The following is a 19,122-nucleotide window of genomic DNA, read 5'->3' as shown; positions in this document are numbered from 1 at the left end:
TCACAGCTAACATCGGTCACGGATATCTGAACAGAAAATTGAGCCTCCCCTAGGTCGGCTCAGCCTGAAATTAGTACCTCGTGCGATGTGTAATCCGTCAGCACTGGGGAGACAAAGGCGACCGGGCGTGGTGCTCGCCGCACCACCCCCTCGTGCGCCGTGCAGTCCTTCATCGGTGCTCGCTAACGGCACTTGCCCCCAACAGTCTGTGAAAGGCTACACGGGGGATCTTTGCCTTTGTGCTCATTATGCGTGTGCGCGTGCGTCTCGAGTGTTTGTATGGGCGTGGGAGTGTGCGTCTCGAGTGTTTGTGTGCATGAGCGAGCGAGTGCGCGCGCGTGCTGAGACGTGCGTATGTGAGTGCGCGCGTGCGCGTCTGTCCGTGAGCCAATAAAAGGACGCAATATCCGACGAACGTCAGAAGTTCGGACGCAGCCCAGACAGATATATATACACGGGCGCGCGGCGTGTAACGCGAGTGCGCCCTCGCTCAGACCAGCTTAGCTGACTCAGCGAGATATCCTCTCCTCCTTCTGCTCCTCTGCTCCTACGGCTCCTTCTCGCTGTGTGCACGAGAGTTTGCGTGGTATTTTTTGGTTTCCCTTGTTTTTTATATTTATTTCAGAGAACAAGAGAGAGAGGGAGAGAATAGAAACCTCACTTATTCCCCCCACTTCGACCACAGTCTCACAAACGCATCGACGCCGCCGCTGCCGCTGCTGCTGCTGCTATTGCTGCTGCCTAAGGGACCAAGAGTCTAGGAAGCCTTTGTAAGCAGAGCAAAGATCGTGCCGCGCTTCTCTGTGTGAAGTCGTTTGAAACGTCGCCGTGCGTCGCTGCCGCCGGGTGCACGTGTTGTTGCAAGGATACGTGCAGGGAGGCGACGATGATGATAACAATGCTCATCGTCTATGCGCTGGGCGCGATCTCACAACGCGCCGCCGCCCATTCCACATTCCCGGACGGCGCCACGGACACCTTCACGCCGGACGTGAAAAACGGCCCCGGCAACCGCGTGCTGGTCTCGTTCCGCGCCTTCGGCAGGGAATTCTCGCTCGATCTGGCGCCCGGCGACATCGGCGATCGCGAGCAGCAGACGAGTCGAGGCGCGGAGGTTCGCCTCTCCCAGCTGCGCTCGTGCGTGCGTCGCGGCGTCGTGGACTCGAGGCCGGACTCCCTCGCCGTGCTCAGCCTCTGCGGCGGAGGCGGCCTGAGGGGTCTCTTCGCCGTGGGGGGAGAACACTTCGAGGTGGCTCCAGTTGAGGGCGGACGAGCAAGCAACGGCAGCGTGCGTCCGCACTCCATCACCAGGACACACGCGTCATTCCAGCTCGCTCCCCACGGCATTCCTCCTCCTGCTGCTGCTGCTGCTACCGTTGCCGCTACCACCGTGAAGACCACAGCCAGAGCCGCGAGGTCCAAGCGCTTCGTGTCGAGGCCACGCTACGTGCAAGTGCTGGCCGTGGCCGACGACACGATGGTGGCCGCGTACGGGGACCGCCTCGAAGAGCACCTCCTCACGGTGCTCAGCGCCGCGGACGGACTGCTGAGGCGCGCCAGCCTCGGCAGCCCCGTGCGGCTCACCTTGGCCAGGGTCGTGGTGGCCTCGGGAGACAAGGCCGGCTCCGGCGACGGACAGACCCGGCTGGAGGTGTCCTCAAACGCGGCGATGGCGCTGCGCGACTTCTGCAAGTGGCAGCTGCAGCTGAACCGCCGCGGGGAGGACCACCCGGAGCGGCACGACACAGCCGTGCTCTTCACGCGCAAGGTGAGGGTGTGAGTCCCGGCCCAAGTGGTGCTCCCCTCTCTCCCTCCCTCCCTCCCTACTCCCCGCCACCTCGGAGTAATGCCCCCATTTAATGATTAGTCTTATCATCATCATCATCATCATCGGTAGTCATGGTCAATCCACTGCTGGATGAAGGCCTTCCAAATCCGCCGCTACCTTCTCACGGTTCTGTGATGTCGATGGGTGACATCCCGAAGGCGTCCTGTTTTTTTTTAATTATCTTTACGTGTTTTGGGGGAAAACTCGCATTGACGTTCGTGGGGAAGTATGGTCAACGCTTTCGTCCCCCTCCGCCCCCCTGTTGAGTGCGGGTGGCCCCAGTTCGTAAAATAAAACAACGTCCGCTTCGGTGGACGGAGGTGGAGGTGGCTTGTGATGGATGGGACGAGTTCTGCTGGATGGAGGAGGGCAGCTGACCGAGACGGCCGTTGAAGTTGCAGCCAGAGGTCACAGTGGGGGCTCTACCCACCCAGCAGGGACGACACGGCTGAGTCGAGCTTTGACCGGGAATTTTAACTCTTAGCCTTTGTTGCTTGCGAGTCACGGGTCATTCCCTCGACTGCCTCCTTGCGCAGGCTCAGCCTCGAGTTCCACACTGCTGCTGCTGCTCTAAGCCTCGCGCTAAACAAAGACAAAGATACCCCCCCCCCTATAATCTTAACAGGCTCTTTGGGAAAGTGATGTTACTGAGCACCTATGAAGGCGGACATGGCACACGAGGCAGTGGGTGGCCAACACTATGCCCGGCGCCTTTGTCTCCCCGGTGCTAATCGTTACACACGGCACCAGGTGCTCGTTTACAGCCGATTCGAATTTAGGCGACGCCCAGGACCTGCTTCAGATACTCGCCACCGATCGTTGCACCGTGAGCGGGAATCGATCTTCGGGTCGCAGGGTTCAGCGATCACCAATGCGCTACCACTCGCGCACAAAGAGACCCCCCCCCCCCCCACGTCGTCAGTGAACCGAGTAATCTGCCTCCGGCGGAGGGTGACGCTCGAGCCCATGGAGAGCAGGTGAAGGGGTGCTGCAGGTGACGACGACGACGAGAATAACGCGAGTGATTTACACCCCTCTCGCCCATCCGCTGCTGGAGAAAAGTCGTCGTGGGCCCTCGCTTGACCGCACATCAGCAGGCTGCTCAGTGCCTATTTGAGACGGGCTCGGCGGAGGTGGCAGGGTGGGGAGGGGGGGGCAGATCCCGTTCAGATATAACTTACCACTGATGTCAGCTGCGGCCGAGAATAGGGGCAGTGCGCTAACCACTGCGCCACCGCTCCACCTCGCCAGTATAATACACCCCATAGTACCTGCACTGTCAACGTCTAATAATCTCGGGTGCTGTGCGATTACGCCGCGCCAGGCAAACTCCGAGCCTCCAGCGGTCTACGGGTCAAGACACTCCGTAGTGGAATTAATTACTGGTCCAATTAGCGTTGTGCTGTTCTCGGAAGCTAAGCAAGAATTGAACCTGGTTCAGCGCTCGGAGGGGCTTGGAACGGGTTGTGCGAGTCGGCTGCGGGGTGAGTGGGGGCAGCGTTGGAGGCCACAGCATCCATCGTTGTACTGCACTTCTCTGTTACAAACGTTTACGATTTCTCCTCCTTATCAACCCGCACTGATTGGCGTACGGATTGGGGAACAAATCACCACACGGACCCGCATGGCGTGAGGTGGGGGAAGGGTTTTGGGCCTCATCATCACCATCATCATCATCCAGCAGTGGATTGACCAAGGAGCTGAGTGCACGTGTCACGTGCACTCTGACAGGGAGGGCTGATCTGTGGCGATGGTTTGACTGCGGCGTGACTGGTTGGTATATGTTAATGAGCGAACGAATGAATCAATGGGTGCTTTTATGAATGAATGAATAAATAGGAGACAGAACAAAGGTTACTGAATAAATGAAGAAATAAGAGTGTGAAGCGTGCAGTATACACGAACGACTCAACGAACTATAATGAACAAACGAACGATAAAACGAGCAAACGATCTCGTGGGCATATCAATGAATACACCCGAATAATTGAATGAAAGTAATTGAAAATAAAAATTAAAAGTAATGAAAATAATGAATGAAAGTAATTTTAAGGAACGCACCCGCGAGCGATTTGACGGCCGAATTAAACACATTCCCGCACGAATAACACGCGGGGCGAACGAAATAAAGAAGTGAGTGAAGGAATGACGGAAGGAACGTGCCCTTGCAGGATCTGTGCGGCGCGCAGGGCTGCGAGACGCTGGGCATGGCGGACGTGGGCACCGTGTGCGACCCGGAGCGCAGCTGCGCTGTCGTCGAAGACGACGGCCTTCAGTCGGCCTTCACAGTGACCCACGAACTGGGTTAGACTCCCACCCCTGTCCCCCCTCTCTCTCTCGCTCTTCCTCTCTCTCTCGCTGGCTCGCTCGCTCTCTCGCTACATCTCTTCAACCACCGCCGCAGCTGTGATATCTCCATACCCCCCAGTACGGCTGCTCCATTCTCCACGCACAAAGACCACGATCCCCGTATCATGTTGAACAGACTGTTAGGAGCGAGTGCTGTGAGCGAGCGCCTATGAAGGCCGGCACGTCGCCAGAAGCAGCACATTTGAAGGCCGCTACGGCACACACGAGGGGGTGGGTGGCCAACAGCACGCCCGGTCGCCTTTGTCTCCCCAGTGGCGATGTTTACACACCGCACCAGGTACTCATTTGTGACTGAGTCGACCTCGGGGATGCCCAGTACCGTCTAAGATGATCGTCACCGGTGTTGGCCGTTAGTAGGAATCGAACTCGGTTCGCCGGGTTCGTAGCCCGGCGCGCTAACCGCAACACGACCACTCCCCCACGCACAGACACCAAAGACCAAGGCACACACACACACACCCCGTAGCTAATCCATCTCCCCCAACCATCCCTCCCTCCCCCCACCCTAACCTCCACACTGACCCTGACTCCCACCGCCCTCTCCCACCGAAAATCACCCGCCCCTCCCCTACTTCAACCCCCACCCCACCACCCCTTCCTTCACCCGGACCCCCCACCCTGACCATGACCCCCAACTCACCCCCGCCCCCCCCCCCCCACAATTTAGACGCATTTCCCTTTTGGTGCAAACTTAGATGTTTGATAATCGTCATCAGCCACGACCTGTCCACTGCTGGATGAAGTTCTTCCCAAAGCTGTTGGCAACTCTCACGCTCCTGAGGTGCAACACATCTGTCCGACTCAGGGGTCGGCGACCTGCAGCTCCTGAGCTGCATGCGGCTCTGTGAGGACAGCAATTTACCATGGGAGTCCAGTTTACCATCGGAGTCCAGTTTACCTTGGGAGTCTAGTTTACCATGGGAGTCCAGTTTACCATGAAAGTCCAGTTTACCATGGGAGTCCAGTTTACCATGGGAGTCCAGTTTACCATGGAAGTCTAGTTCACCATGGGATTCCAGTTTACCTTGCGAGTCCAGTTTACCATGAAAGTCCAGTTTACAATGGGAGTCCAGTTCACCATGGGAGTCCAGTTTACCATGGGTTTCCAGTTTACCATGGGAGTCCAGTTTTAACCATGAAAGTCCAGTTCACCATGGGCAGGGCTCGGTAACCTGTGTCTTCAGAGCCCCATGTGGCTCATTGAGGACTGTTTGGTGACGTTATTTATTAAGGACCACCTGTCTCGCGCATCGCGGCTCGTGAAATATTGAGGTTTTAATATTTGTTTTTACCAAATTCGAAAAAAATATTGGTGACCCCCCCCCGCCCTCCTGCTCTGGCTCTTGCACATGTGCCGAGCTCATTTCATCATCTGGTCCATCTCTGCGGTGCCACATCCTGCCGTGCGTGTTCTGTCCTTTGGCTGCCACGCCGTCTTGGGTCTTGGCCGCAGGCTGTCATCCCTTCTGGGGGACGCGCTCCTGATCCGTGTGCTCGCTCGCTCTTCCTGTCTCTCGGTGTAAAGTCCACGCTCGCCTGCCCCCTCTCCCCGCTGTTAATTTCACTTTTCATCTTTCGTTCCATTTTGTTCGTAAATGGCCATCTCCTTACGTCACAGGAGAGAGTTTGGCGTTGATGAGAGAGAGAGAGAGAAAAAAAGGTCGGTTTATTTATCACGTGTATATTTTCATGGCTTGGTCTCTGATGATATTGGACGCATTCCGAACAATTTGGTCATACGCAAAGTAACATCATGGCACACGGAATAATCCAACCTTCTCCTCCGCTCCACCCCTTCACCCCTTCACCAAAAACTCCCACAGCCCACGCCTCTGCCAAAACTGCATCAGAGCGTTAAAATAAAAAAAAACTGCAAAGAGCATTAATTCTCACATCTTTCTCTCTCCACCACCACCCTGGCTCCCACCTTCCCTTTCCTGTCCACCCACCCACCCCACACCCTTTCCTTCCCCCTTGCCCCACCATTCAATGCCCCACCCCCCACCACACCCCCCCCCCCATTACATCGCTCCCTTCCTCCCAGCCTCCAAACTCCATCCGACCTGACCTGGCCAACCGACCCGGGCCACGTCACAGCACCCATTCTGCATTCGGTGCGAGCGACGGTCGCGACAATGAATGTTGACGAGCGGTTTTCTCTCTCTCTCTGCCACCACCAACACCACCACCACCCACCCACCCACAGGTCACGTGCTCGGCATGCCCCACGATGACGCGGCCGCGTGCACCGACAAGTTCGGCCCGGCGCGTGCCAGGCACCTCATGGCGTCCGTGCTCAGCGGCCTCGACTTCGGCTCGCTGTGGTCGCAGTGCAGCGCCGCGTCGCTCATGGACTTCCTGGACGACGGGCAAGGTGAGGCATCCCCCAACCACCCTGTAAACCCCATCTACCCCCCCCTTCCCCCACCACTACCAACTCGGCACTGCTGCTGGCCCATTGGAGGCTCTGAGCAGAAATTATTTTTAGTGGACGTTGGCTCACCCATCCACCCACCCATCCGCACGCTCTTTCAATTGACCGATGCACTCCTCGTGAGATAACAGGCGAAGCGATGGAGACGGATGTAGAGATTTAGTGAGACGATAGAAGAGACGCAAACAAGAGTGAGTTGAACAAGGTTCCACGACTGGAAATTGATGTTAGCCATGACCGGGGAATGAATTCAGGTGGCTGGGTTGGTCGTGCACTTTTCATTCACCAGTCCCCACGGCGTGGGGAGGCCTTCATCCAGCAGTGGAGTGGCGTAAGCGCTGTAGATGTACAATGCATCATCACAATCATAATCGATGAAAGAAATATCCTCATTTTTTATGTATACCACCAGCAGCATCAGCATTATCATCAGTGGCTTCTGTGAAAACTACTGGACGTCTATGAAAAAAGAGCTTTATTGCTCATCGAATTCCTCCAGTCTCAATACAGATTCTGATCAGAAGCATCATCGTCGTGAGTGTGAAGGTTAAAGGAAGGTGTCAATGGGGGATTAAAGGGGGGTGGGGGGGGGTCACTGTGGGATGAGGAGGGAGGGGGCGTTATCAGGGGATGATTGTGGGGGGTGTAGCGGTCAGTGGGAAATTATAATTTTTTCTTGTTTTGCCGCTTTAGCCAGGAGCGCATCACCGAGTGTCTCGACTCTACTCAACTCTCTTCCAGGAGGGCTCTGGCCCAGCTCTCCCAGTAGGGGGCAATGTTGCTGCTCTGTGTTATCCCAATTGCGTAATTTGCGGTCTAATCTTTCAGCATTCGGATGTTTAGGGCCGATACGAATGCATGTGTGTTGCTTTTTATTCGTGTGATTAGGGGGGGGGGAGTCCGTGGGGGGATCTAGGGGAGGGGTCATTGTGAGATGACTGGGGAGGGGTTGTGAGGTATGAGGGGAGGGGTTGTGGGATCTGGACTATTGCTTGTCCATGGGCCTTAGCCAAAAGCGCTTCTTGGCAGGACAAGCAGAGCTCCTGCCAACACAGACGCGACGCGGTGTTTACGGAGTAATTTCTTTACCCCAATTTTTTTTTATATATGTGCAGAACATTAGCGAGCCTCGCTCGATTCTTCATTGTATTTATATTTATTTTGCTTGCCAAATGAATGATTGTCCCCTTGGAGAGCTTTAAAGGAGGTTTTTATTTTTCCTCTTCGCGTCTATTATGTCACGCCGCCTTCATGTTCATGACCTATTTTGTTGAAATCTTGAACCTACACCGACTGTACATTGCAACGTGCGCAGGGCCTTGTCTCGATCCACTGCTGGATGAGTGCCTCCCCGATGCCGACCAGTGCCAGTTGGATGAAGGCAGGTAGCATAGATTGTTGAAGCATAGTACAGTACAACAGTGGATTTTGCTGCACTTTTGCCCTCTGCTGGGAGGTTGCCACTTATCTGTCTGGACTCGACCTGACTCAGCTCCGGGAATTCTTGGCGTCTGGGTTCGGTTGGCCATCAAATTGATTTGTACCGAGTTCTGGCGGTGGCATTGTGATGAGTTGTATTGCAGTGGGATGCACAGCTTTGTAAATGGCACCGAGTACTGACCGCGACATATGTCCGGGTTTGGACTACAGCGGAAAAGGTGGCAGCCCTGCACTTCAGAGTGAGCATAAGTATTCATAGAGGAGGAATCCGATGAGCTATGAAGCTATTTTTCAAAGATGTCCAGTAGGGGCAGGTCAAAACGTTACAAGAACAAACAGTACAGAAACACGATAGCAGTGCAAAGTATAGGAAAGATAAGCAAATAACTTCAATATATACAAATACAACTGCACTAGTTTATATTACCAGCTAAAGCCAACTGAGCCATTCGCTTCTTTTTCAGAAGCGCCACAAATGATCGCTCAACAAAGTGGCTTATAATGTGGAAATGTATCGCAGCAACATCATCCAAATCATCTCAACGCATCTCAAACCTGCCAACCCGAGGCCGCTCCACCGATTCCAACGGCCCAGACGTCAATTCGAAGACCTGACCACACACGCAGCGTCGTGCTGGACTTCCATTACGGTCAACTGCACAGTTTGGGTAGCAGGCGTCAAGCTTCCCGCTTCTACGTCTCGTCTTAGGCTCGCCTGGTATGCAGGAGGTCGTGGTTTCGGTCTCGACCCTGACGCCTGCTGTATATTTGGAGTTTGCACGTTCTCTCTCTCCGCGGTCACGTTCATTTTTCTCCGACCCCTCCCTTTCCCCCCACCCCCCTCCACATTTAGAATGAACGTGCGTTTAGATTACTTGACTGCCACGATACATTCCCACACGACGACAAGTCACTTCGTCGAACCATCATTTGTTATATCCGGGTCTCCTTCTGAAATAAAAAGAGCTAGATAGCCCCGTAGGATTTTTGTGTCACTTGGTAACACAAAATTTGTAAACAAACCACCAAAAATGTCTCCTTTGCTCCCACGCCACAGGCGACTGCCTCCTCAACAAACCCCACGCGAGCCAGCGTCTGCCGTCGGTCGCTCCGGGCTCAGTGTACGGCGCGGACCGGGAGTGCCAGCTCGCGTTCGGGCCCCGCTCCCTCGCCTGCCCTGGCATGGACGTGTGCCAGCGGCTGTGGTGCACGGAGGAGCGTGCCGGGCGCTTCGTGTGCCTCACCAAGAACCTGCCCGCGGCCGAGGGCACGCCCTGCGGGCACGCCAGCCAGTGCTTGGAGGGCGCCTGCGTGCCCAGCGTCAAGGTCAAGGCCCTTAAGGTGAGGCGCGGGTTCTGCTGCTGGGTTACGAGGAGGCGTGGGAAGGACGCTACAGTGGCTGGGAGATGTGAACTTACTCGCCTGGTATACAGGTTGTGGGTTCAATTCCGACCCTGACGCCTGCTGCTGTATATTTGGAATTTGTATATTCTCTCTCTCCCCGTGGTCACGTGGATTTTTCTCCGGATCCTCCGGTTTTCCCTCCACATTTAGAATCAACATCCACGCTTTCAGAGTATTTGGCTGCTATATATTTCCACGTGATAAGCCACTTCGTTGAGCTATCATTTGTGGCCAGGTCGCATCTGAAAAAGAGCTACATAGCTCAGTGGGCCTTACCTGATAAAATATAAAAACATTTTGTTGAGTTTACAGGTTAGTTTCGACTGGAGTCGCTTTGTTGTCGATTTTTTTCATTTTCCCGTTCTCGGCACGCTGCTAGTCAGGGTGGTCTCCTATCCTAAAGTAAGTAAATACCGCTAAATTAGTCCTTATTAAACAATGTAAGTCCTTAATGGTAGGTTTTTACCCTTTTAACTGGTACAAAACTGACACCTTTATTCAAGGCATCATGTTTGCAATGACCACAACACAAGTAGTCAATAAAGCAAACAAAAAGAAGCAACTCTGATAAGGATAATAATATGCACTGTCCTTGAAGTTGATTGGATTGATCAACTTCAAGGACAGTGCATATTATTATCCTTATCAGAGTTGCTTCTTTTTGTTTGCTTTATTGACTACTTGTGTTGTGGTCATTGCAAACATGATGCCTTGAAAAAAGGTGTCAGTTTTGTACCAGTTAAAAGGGTAAAAACCTACCTTTATATTTTGCCACTGGTAAAAGAGATCTCATAGTGTAAATGTTTACCCCGAACTCTCAATACTCTGATATTGCACTGTTTTTGAGTTGTACGCCTTCTGGTGTCATCTGGCCCTACACCAATGGGGACTAGGCTCTAAAGAAAGCCGTCTCGGGTGTGGGCCAATCAACTTCAAGGACAGTGCATATTATTATCCTTATCAGAGTTGCTTCTTTTTGTTTGCTTTATTGACTACTTGTGTTGTGGTCATTGCAAACATGATGCCTTGAATAAAGGTGTCAGTTTTATACCAGTTAAAAGGGTAAAAACCTACCATTATATTTTGCCACTGGTAAAAGAGATCTCATAGTGTAAATGTAAGTCCTTATTAAATAACTTTCACTAACAATAACAACCTTCCCTACTGCTACTGTATCTGCTGTACAAACATGCACACTGCTAATCGCCACCCCCTGTTGACATCACGTACACGTGACGTGCAGCCACAGCCACGGGGAGAGGGAAACTGGATGTGGTGTGCCGGGCGCGTGAATATTGTGTGGGTCGCCAAGGCGGACAGAGCAGAGGGGATAGGACACGAGGAGGCTCAGTTTGACTGTAGAGGAGCTGTAGCGGAGGGGATGGAACCATACATTCCATCCTGCATCTGTCTGACTGCCTGTCTGTCTGCGTGTGATGATGACGAAGATGGAGATGATGATGATACTGCACTATCCAGGCACACATTCTGTTGATCATCTGAGACGCGGTGCAAAGTGTACACAGTGACACGTGGTGTGACGACGATGATGACGAACGTCGACGGCGCAGTCGGTCACTGATCTCGACGACGTCTCCCTCTCGTCTCATCGCAGAAGGTGGACGGCCAGTGGGGCGAGTGGGGCGCGTGGAGCGAGTGCTCGCGCTCCTGCGGCGGCGGGGTGCAGCTCTCCTCCAGGGGCTGCGACGCGCCCCAGCCCCGGCACGGCGGCGCCTACTGCGTGGGGCAGCGCGTGCAGTACCGCTCCTGCAGCACCCTCGCCTGCGGGGACGCGCACTCCTCCGGTGAGCCGGGCTACGAGCGGGCGCGCGTGGGTCATCGAGCGCGCGTGGGAGTGCGTGAGCGAGTGCATGAGCGACTGAGTACGTGAGTGAGCGATGACGCGTGTGAGTGCCTGTGTGTAGGATTGAGTGCGTGTCCGAGCGCGTGAGCAGTGTGCGCTACGAACTCAGCGAGCCGGGTTCGATTCCCGCTCACGGACAACACCAGTGATAATTATCTGAACCGATCCTGGGGTTCCCCTAGGTCGACTCAGTCACAAATGAGTACTTGGTACGGTGTGTAAACATCGCCACTGGGGAGACAAAGACGGCCGGGCGTGATGTTGGCCACCCACCCCCTCGTGTGCCGTGCCGGCCTTCATAGGTGCTCACTAACAGCCACTGCCCCAACAGTCTGTTAAGGCTATACGGGGGATCTTTGTTGATCTTTGTCTTTGTGTGTGATTGATTGCGTGTGTGAGCACTACATGACCCAGCTGGGTCACTTATCCCGCATGCCCAGCCACCGCATGCTTAAACAACTTTTGTTCGGCTGGATAGAGGGGGCTCAGCGGGCACGCCATGGGCTAGAGAAGAGATGTAGTGATGTGGTATAAAAGGACGTAGAGCGGAGTGGACTTGCCGATGACCGGTACCAGCGGTGTCAGGATGGGCCTCTATGGAAGAGGCTCGTGAAGGACGCTGCTGGCCATTTGGAGGCAGTCGCCCTCCAGCAACAATGGACGGCAGACGAGCGACGCTCACAACAATGAGCGGAGCGCCAGGTGGATAAAACACAGCAGTAGGGGGCACAGGTGATGCATAGGCCACTCGTCTCAGTCAGTTGACCCATGGCACCTGGGTCTCTCCCGTGACCTCCTGCCAACGGGCGTTCGACACTTCACGTGGCCTCAACGTGCACATAGCCTGGCACAGGCGTCGTGGTGACGTCACCGCTACTTCATGGCGATTGGCGGTCGTTGTTGTTGTTGTGTGAGCGAGTGTGCGTGTGGGAGTGCGTGAGTGTGGGTGAGTGAGCGAGTGATTGGGGAGCAATCACGTTGTGCTTTGCGCACCGCGATACGAACCCGGCGACACGCGTTCGATTCGCGTTCACAACAAATAACAGTGGCGAATATTTGAACCGGGTTCCGGGGTGTCATCTCGTTCGACTCAGGCTTAATCGAGTCACCTGGTGCGCTGTGTTAAACATCGGTACTGTGGAGAGAAAGGAGGCCGGGCTTGGTACTGGCCACCCTTCATAGGTGCTTGCAAACAGCTCTCGTCCCAACCGTCTTTAAGGGGCTCCAGAGGTGATCTTTGCGTTTGTCAGTGAGAGCGTGGAGTTACACACTATGACGGGAGGGCAGTGCTCACAACAACGAGCAGGCGGATAAAACGCAGCGTGGTGGCACAATGGGGGAGCACAGGCAGTCATCTCAATCAATGGACCCACAAAACACCTGGGTCTGTCCCGTGATCTGCCTAGCGATGTCACTACCGCTAAGTGTTGAATGTCAGCTGTCGTTGCGTTCACCCATACATAACGCGGCACGGGAAGCTGTGGCCCCATTCGTGTGCTTGCACGTTGATCGGAGGCGCGTGCGTGGATACAAAACGAGGCGAGTTGACGCCACATCCGCTACAACTTGGCGACGTGGCCACGCGTCGCCCCGGCAGCCACTGCAGCTTCCAAAAGCGAATTATTGAGTCGAAATGTAACCCCACCCCCCCCTCCCGCGCAGAGTCAATCATTTATCCCGGCTGCAGCATCGACCTGCGAAGGAGGCGGCCCTGACAATAGTTGGGATTTCAGGGCCGCTGGCTCGCAGCGGCTTTAACAGCGCCACAGCTTCTGGCTCGGTTCCACCCTCCCCCCCCCGCGACGGGACCCGCGACTCCAGGAGCCCAAACCTCGTTGCACGCTCGTGCCCTCTTCGTCGATTTCGAATTGGCGAGTGGTGACGTTTGCGCGTTACTCTGCGGCAGGAAGGGGCCTGAGGTTTGATTCCCGGCGCTTTTGCAGCAAGGGTCCGGTGCACCACGCAGAGATTTGTGAAACTCCCAAATCCCCACCCCCCACCCCCCCGATGGAGCGTCGAGGATGTGGCCAGGAGACGGCGGTAGAGCAAAGCGGGGGCGGTGAATCAGTCCGAGTGGAGCTTTGACAGGTGGAGAGTCGAAATCAGCTCGTGAGCTGCGGCGAGACGGTTCCTGGCACCTCGAGTCTGCAAGCCATCGCGCCGCCTTGGGGGGGGGAGTGGCGTCCTTCATCCAGCGGTAGATAGATAACAGCTGACGATCATGCTGATGTGCAGAGGATGAACTTGCGACAGTTTCTAACAACCTCCCTCCCCTACCTCCCTCCCTCCCCTCCCTACCTTCCTCCCTCGCTCCCTACCTCCCCTCCCTCCCTCGCTCCCTCCCTCCCTCGCTCCCTCGCTCCCTACCTCACTACCTCCCTCGCTCCCTCCCTCGCTCCCTCCCTCCCTCCCTCCCTCCCCTCCCTCCCTCGCTCCCTCCCCTCCCTCCCACAGCGCTGCGCTATCGCGAAGAGCAGTGCGCGGCCCACAACGCGCGGCACCTGGGCCTGCCGGGCCTGGGCGACGGCGGCGCGGAGTGGCTGCCCAAGTACGCGGGCGTGGCCGCCAAGGACCGCTGCAAGCTCACGTGCCGGGCGCGCTCCTCCGCCTTCTACGCAGTGCTGGCGCACAGGGTACGGGGCACGATGGTTACCCTGGCACACCGCTGGTTACCCTGGTTACCCTGACACACCACTGGTTACCCTGGTTACCCCGGCACACCGCTGGTTGGTTACCCCGGCACAGCGCTGGTTACCATGGCACACCGCTGGTTACCATGGCACACCGCTGGTTACCCTGTCACACCGCTGGTTACCATGGCACACCACTGGTTACCCTGGCACACCGCTGGTTGGTTACCCTGGCACAGCGCTGGTTGGTTACCCTGGCACAGCGCTGGTTACCCTGGCACAGCGCTGGTTGGTTACCCTGGCACAGCGCTGGTTACCCTGGCACAGCGCTGGTGAGTTACCCTGGTACACCACTGGTTACCCTAGTTCACCACTGGTTACCCTGTCACACGCTGGTTACCCTGGCACACCGCTGGTTAGTTAACCTGGCATGCTGGCTACCCTGGCACCGCCGCTGCCGTATCTGCTGATGATAATGAAAACGATGCCGCTGGTGCGGTTCACGTGGCCCGACGACGCCGCCGATGAAAACGTCGGCGACGCCGATTTTGCCGACTGCTGACTGACGCTGGTCCCCCCCCGCCCCCCCCCCCTTCACTGTGGTCGCCGTGCAGGTGGCGGACGGCACGGAGTGCGGGCCGGGCGTGCAGGGGGTTTGCGTGCGCGGGCGCTGCGTGCCCACCGGCTGCGACCGCGTCATCGGGTCGCGCTTGCGCTTCGATCGGTGTGCCCGCTGCGGAGGGGACGGCTCCACGTGCCGTCGCGTCTCCGGATCCTTCTCCCCGAAACGGTAACCTGGGGGCAGGGGAGGGGGTGGGGATTGGTGGGGCTGGAGGGGGAGGGGTGCGGAGGGGCGAGCATGGTAGTGGTGGAGGGGGGGGGGCAGCCGTCAAGTCGTGATGAACAGTGACGGAATCATCATCATAGTTGTCAAGAGCGATATCGATATTTTCAGCTTGAGCAGCTCCTGCAGCATTAGCAGCAGCAACATTGTCGAACTCATTATCCTAATAATGATCAATAACATCATTGTGACAATTATCAATTGCACCATCATCATTAACAGCGGCAGTATGATCACCGACATCATCAGGTAAACTTGAATCACCGTCATCAGCGACAGCGTCATCCACACCACATTGTCACTGGGCACACTTCGCACCACGTGAACACGTCACCCAGCGTCCGCCCGACGTCGCACAATCGCATCTCAGATGCTCAACATAATTTGAGCGTGGATAGTGCAGTGTCATCATCATCTCCATCATCATCAGCAGCAGCAGCAGCACGATTTACAAAAATTGTCACAGAGTCACGAGCACCTCCACTCTCCTCTTCTTGGTTCTTTCGGTAAAGTCACGCAGAAGGGAAGCAATAAAACAATAAAAACAAAACATAATAAAACAATTCTCACGACGTTTCGGCCACAACGCAAGCAGCCATCCTCAGGCGAAGAATGAAACACCCCAAGCTTGGAGCGTATATTTAAGCTGGGTTAGAGGGGGGGGAGGTGGGAAGAAGAGCGCCTAAACAAAATAATTTGCATATCAAGAGGAATTCAGCATATGGAAAATGCGTAGGAGGTGGGCGGGGGGGGTTCCAAATCAATACTATGCCCGTGCATTATGCAGGATTAGCAGCATCAAAGGGGGGGGGGGGAAGGGGGGGAGCATTAACAAAGGAAAGGAATGTTAATAGTATGTAGCTGTAGTTACTAAACAACCACGTAAAAAACTACAGTATAAACTGCATGACAAACTAAAGTATAAACTACATAGCATCATCAGTAAACTTACTATACTCTACAATAAGCTGAGTTACTAACAGTAAGTAATACATGAAAAATTCTACGTTGTAAAAAATTATATAATATGCTTCCATCTAAACTTTATTCTCTTACATCACACGCGTCTATACCGTACTATATACTTCCATAGGCAAAACCAACATTAAATTACATACTGTATTGCTATAAACCACCCTATACCTTATACATTTTTAATATAACACTATGTATTATTCTACCCACCCTAATGTGTATCAAAATGGTTTATTACGTCCTTCCAGTGATTGCTAAGCCAGAATCCATCTTCTCGGTTAAAATTGTCTCTGTGTTTGTAAATGTGGATCGCCTCATGTACGAATCTCTCATGATAGCCAGATGGCTTGCAGAGAACCTCTGTCTTGGAGAAGTCAATGTCATGTGAGCCCACTGAGTTGTAACAGTGATCTGCCACGGCTGAGGTGTTTGTCCTACAGTGTTTCAGGTCAGCTTTATGTTCACGGATGCGGTCCGAGACATGTCGTTTGGTTTCCCCAATGTAACTGCTACCACAGAGGCAACTTAGTTTGTAGACACCAGGGTACTGTATGTCTGGAACCACATCTTTTACAGACGGTACCAGATCACGGATTTTATGTACTGTGTTGAATCGGACCTGGATCTTGTGTTTAATCAGGATTTTGGAGATCTTTTTTGTGACCCCAGCAATGTAGGGTAAGGTGATGGTCTTGAAAGGCTCCTCAACAGGATCTTTCTTGGTGGTTGGAGTGATGGCTTTGCGGATTGTGTAGTCGGAGTAACCATTAGCCTTAAGAGCTTGGCGTACGTGTTTGAGTTCACTGGAAATGTGTTCATGGTCGGAGATGCATTGGGCTCTATGATATAGAGTCTTGATGAGAGAATTCTTCTGGGATGGATGGTGGTGGGAATCCGGTTTTAGATAAGCATCCGTGTGGGTGGCTTTTAGATAGATGCTTATCTAAAACCGGCCGGCACCACGAGCCTCAAGGTTTGGCGCAAGGCGGAGCGCGACGCGCGCGCCTACCTGGCGCTGCGCGACTCCCGCGGCGAGCCGCTGCTCAACGGCGCCTTCACCGTGGCTCCGAGCCGCACGCTCGTGCAGGCCGGCGGCGGCGTCGCGCTGCTCTACAGCGGCTGGGCGGCGCGCGGCGAGAACCTGCGGCTGATGGAGCCCGGCGCCGCCCTGCGCGAGCCGCTCACCGTGCAGGTGCTGCTCACGAACCCCGGCGCGTCGGTGCGCGTCCGCTACGAGTACCACGTGCCCAAGGCGGCGGCGTCTTCGGCGTCGTCGTCGCGAGGGCGGGCGCCGAGCAGCGACGACGATGGGGAGGAACAGAGCAACGAGATCGACGCCGCGCCGCGGGCGACGTTTGGGGCGGCCGCCAATGCCAAGCGCGGCGACGACGCCGACGCGGCGCGAGCGGCCAAGGCGAAGACCCTGAAGCAGCAGGGTGCCACGCTGGTGCGGCACGCCAAGAGCCGCTCAGAGACTGCGCCGGCAGTCGCGGCCGACGCCGGAAGCTCGAACCGCGTGGCGGAGCCGAGAGACGGGGCGAGGCCCGCGGACGCCGAAGCTCGCGACCCCCGGGCCCGCGGGGACCGCGACGCCGAGAGGCCACGCCGCGCCGGAGCGGAAGAAGCCGTCGCCGAATCGTCCGGCCGATGGGTGGCCGGGCCGTGGCGCTCGTGCACGCGGCAGTGCGGCGGGTGGCAGAGGAGGGACGTGCGGTGCGTGGGGGCGGGCGGGGTGGGGGCGGCCCAGGGGCTCTGTTCCCCCAGGGTGCGCCCCTCGGCGTTCCGGGCCTGCTTGACGCAGTCCTGCCCCTCCGTGTAGGCCGCCGGGCGCCGTTCGGCCACGGGGTCGTTGGCGTTACCGGAGCGGTGGCGGCCGTGGCGATGGCAGATTGGCGAGCGGCGGTGTGAGACCTGCAGAGTTGAGCAGTATCACCGCAGTCCCCTAAGGCTGCTGCTGCTGCTGTTGATGATTAATAATGATACCACGAGGCTGTGAATCCTAAAGCGACGCACACACGCACGTCGCACGTGCGTCGTGTTTACTAGGTGATTGGGGGGGGGTGTTTAATGGGTTACCAGACAACAGGCAGGGCCCTGGCTCTAATTTTGTTTCGGGGAGAAGCGAGGGGCACCTTTCTGGATTCGAGTTCACGTTCTGCCAACACTGATCATAGGTCAAAGTTGACGACGCCGACGATGATGTTGATGATGCTGCTTCATACGATGCAACTACACAACGAGAGCAATTATGTCGACTGCGCGCGCCTGTGTGATGGCCACATCTGTCAGACTGCCGCAACACGAAGATGTGAGGGGCGCAGATTAATTTCTCGATGGATATTTTCCGTGTCGCTGGTAGACTGGAGTCGGTTACACGTGGCTGAGTTAGCCACAGCTATTGGCAAGAAGATGGGATACTGGACATGCTGTGCCTATGACGGAAACGAAGCCCTGTGCACGAGTGGTCACGCTTATTTTGTTTTCTGCTCAACACGACAACGCCCAACGGCGGCATATTGGACGCGTGGCCACGACGACCGATGGGTGACGACAAACGGCGCTCGTACCACTTGGTGCTCGCCGAGCTCCGCGTGCCGGGAGCTCCCTCAGGTAAAAGAAGCTCCCGGGCGCCTGGAGCGAAACGTCGGACGTCGTGCCGAAGAACGCCGCGGCACGACCCCCCTGCGCGGTGGGGTTGGAGGCCGTCACGGTTGAGAGATGCGACGATGGCAAGAGAGCAGTGGAGAGAGACTGCGAGGAGATACGGTGAAGGAAACAGCCATGACCCAACGGCCCACGAGGCCAAGGGACTCGAAGACGTCACGTGCGCGTGCGTGCGTGTTGACATTATTTCGCACAGTACGTAGCCAGCCGTGCTTCAACACGAGGTGCGGGGGGTAAAGAGTGAAACCAGGACAATGCACAAGCGGTAAACGCAACGCAGAGCGACTCGTCGTCTCGCGTGGAGGCTCGGGACCCACGCGGCGAACACAACAACAATCCGCTCCGGACCTCTCCTGGACCACCGGTGATCTGGAAGTCTCCGGACGAGCCAGCACTGGCTCCTCCAGCGCACTTTTATTTTTTTTTGCTAATCGTGTGTCTGTTGTTAGTTGTTGTTGTTGTTGTTTTCGTGGAGCAAATGAATGAATAATTATTAAGAATATTTTTTGCAATTAATAATAATGTTATTTTTTTATTATTTCGCCACAGCTATGCTAGGATGCGCTGCGCGCATGCGAGTTTGGCGTGTGCTTGTTACGCGGAACGCGCAGGAAGTGTGGACGCGCAGAGCGGCTGACGAGGTGCAGGGTCACGCGATGACGAAGGGCG

The 19,122-nt window shown here is 55.6% G+C and overlaps 1 protein-coding gene across 1 annotated transcript; it reads left to right on the top strand.

The window, feature by feature from the left end:
- Positions 1–420: 420 nt before the first annotated feature.
- LOC144942883 (A disintegrin and metalloproteinase with thrombospondin motifs 4-like) lies at positions 421–19,122 on the top strand. Its single transcript, XM_078869885.1, has 9 exons — positions 421–1,768; positions 4,000–4,132; positions 6,405–6,572; positions 9,130–9,413; positions 11,092–11,281; positions 13,795–13,973; positions 14,585–14,760; positions 15,153–15,216; positions 16,721–19,122. Exons 1-9 carry the CDS (start codon positions 887–889, stop codon positions 17,606–17,608), a joined length of 2,964 nt encoding a protein of 987 aa, XP_078726011.1. The 5' UTR covers positions 421–886; the 3' UTR covers positions 17,609–19,122.

Source organism: Lampetra fluviatilis, chromosome 29 (genome assembly GCF_964198595.1).
Source record: "Lampetra fluviatilis chromosome 29, kcLamFluv1.1, whole genome shotgun sequence".
Classification (NCBI taxonomy): Eukaryota; Metazoa; Chordata; class Hyperoartia; order Petromyzontiformes; family Petromyzontidae; genus Lampetra; species Lampetra fluviatilis.
The sequence above is the reverse complement of the archived record's forward strand: the minus strand, read 5'-3'. Positions and strand labels throughout refer to the sequence as shown.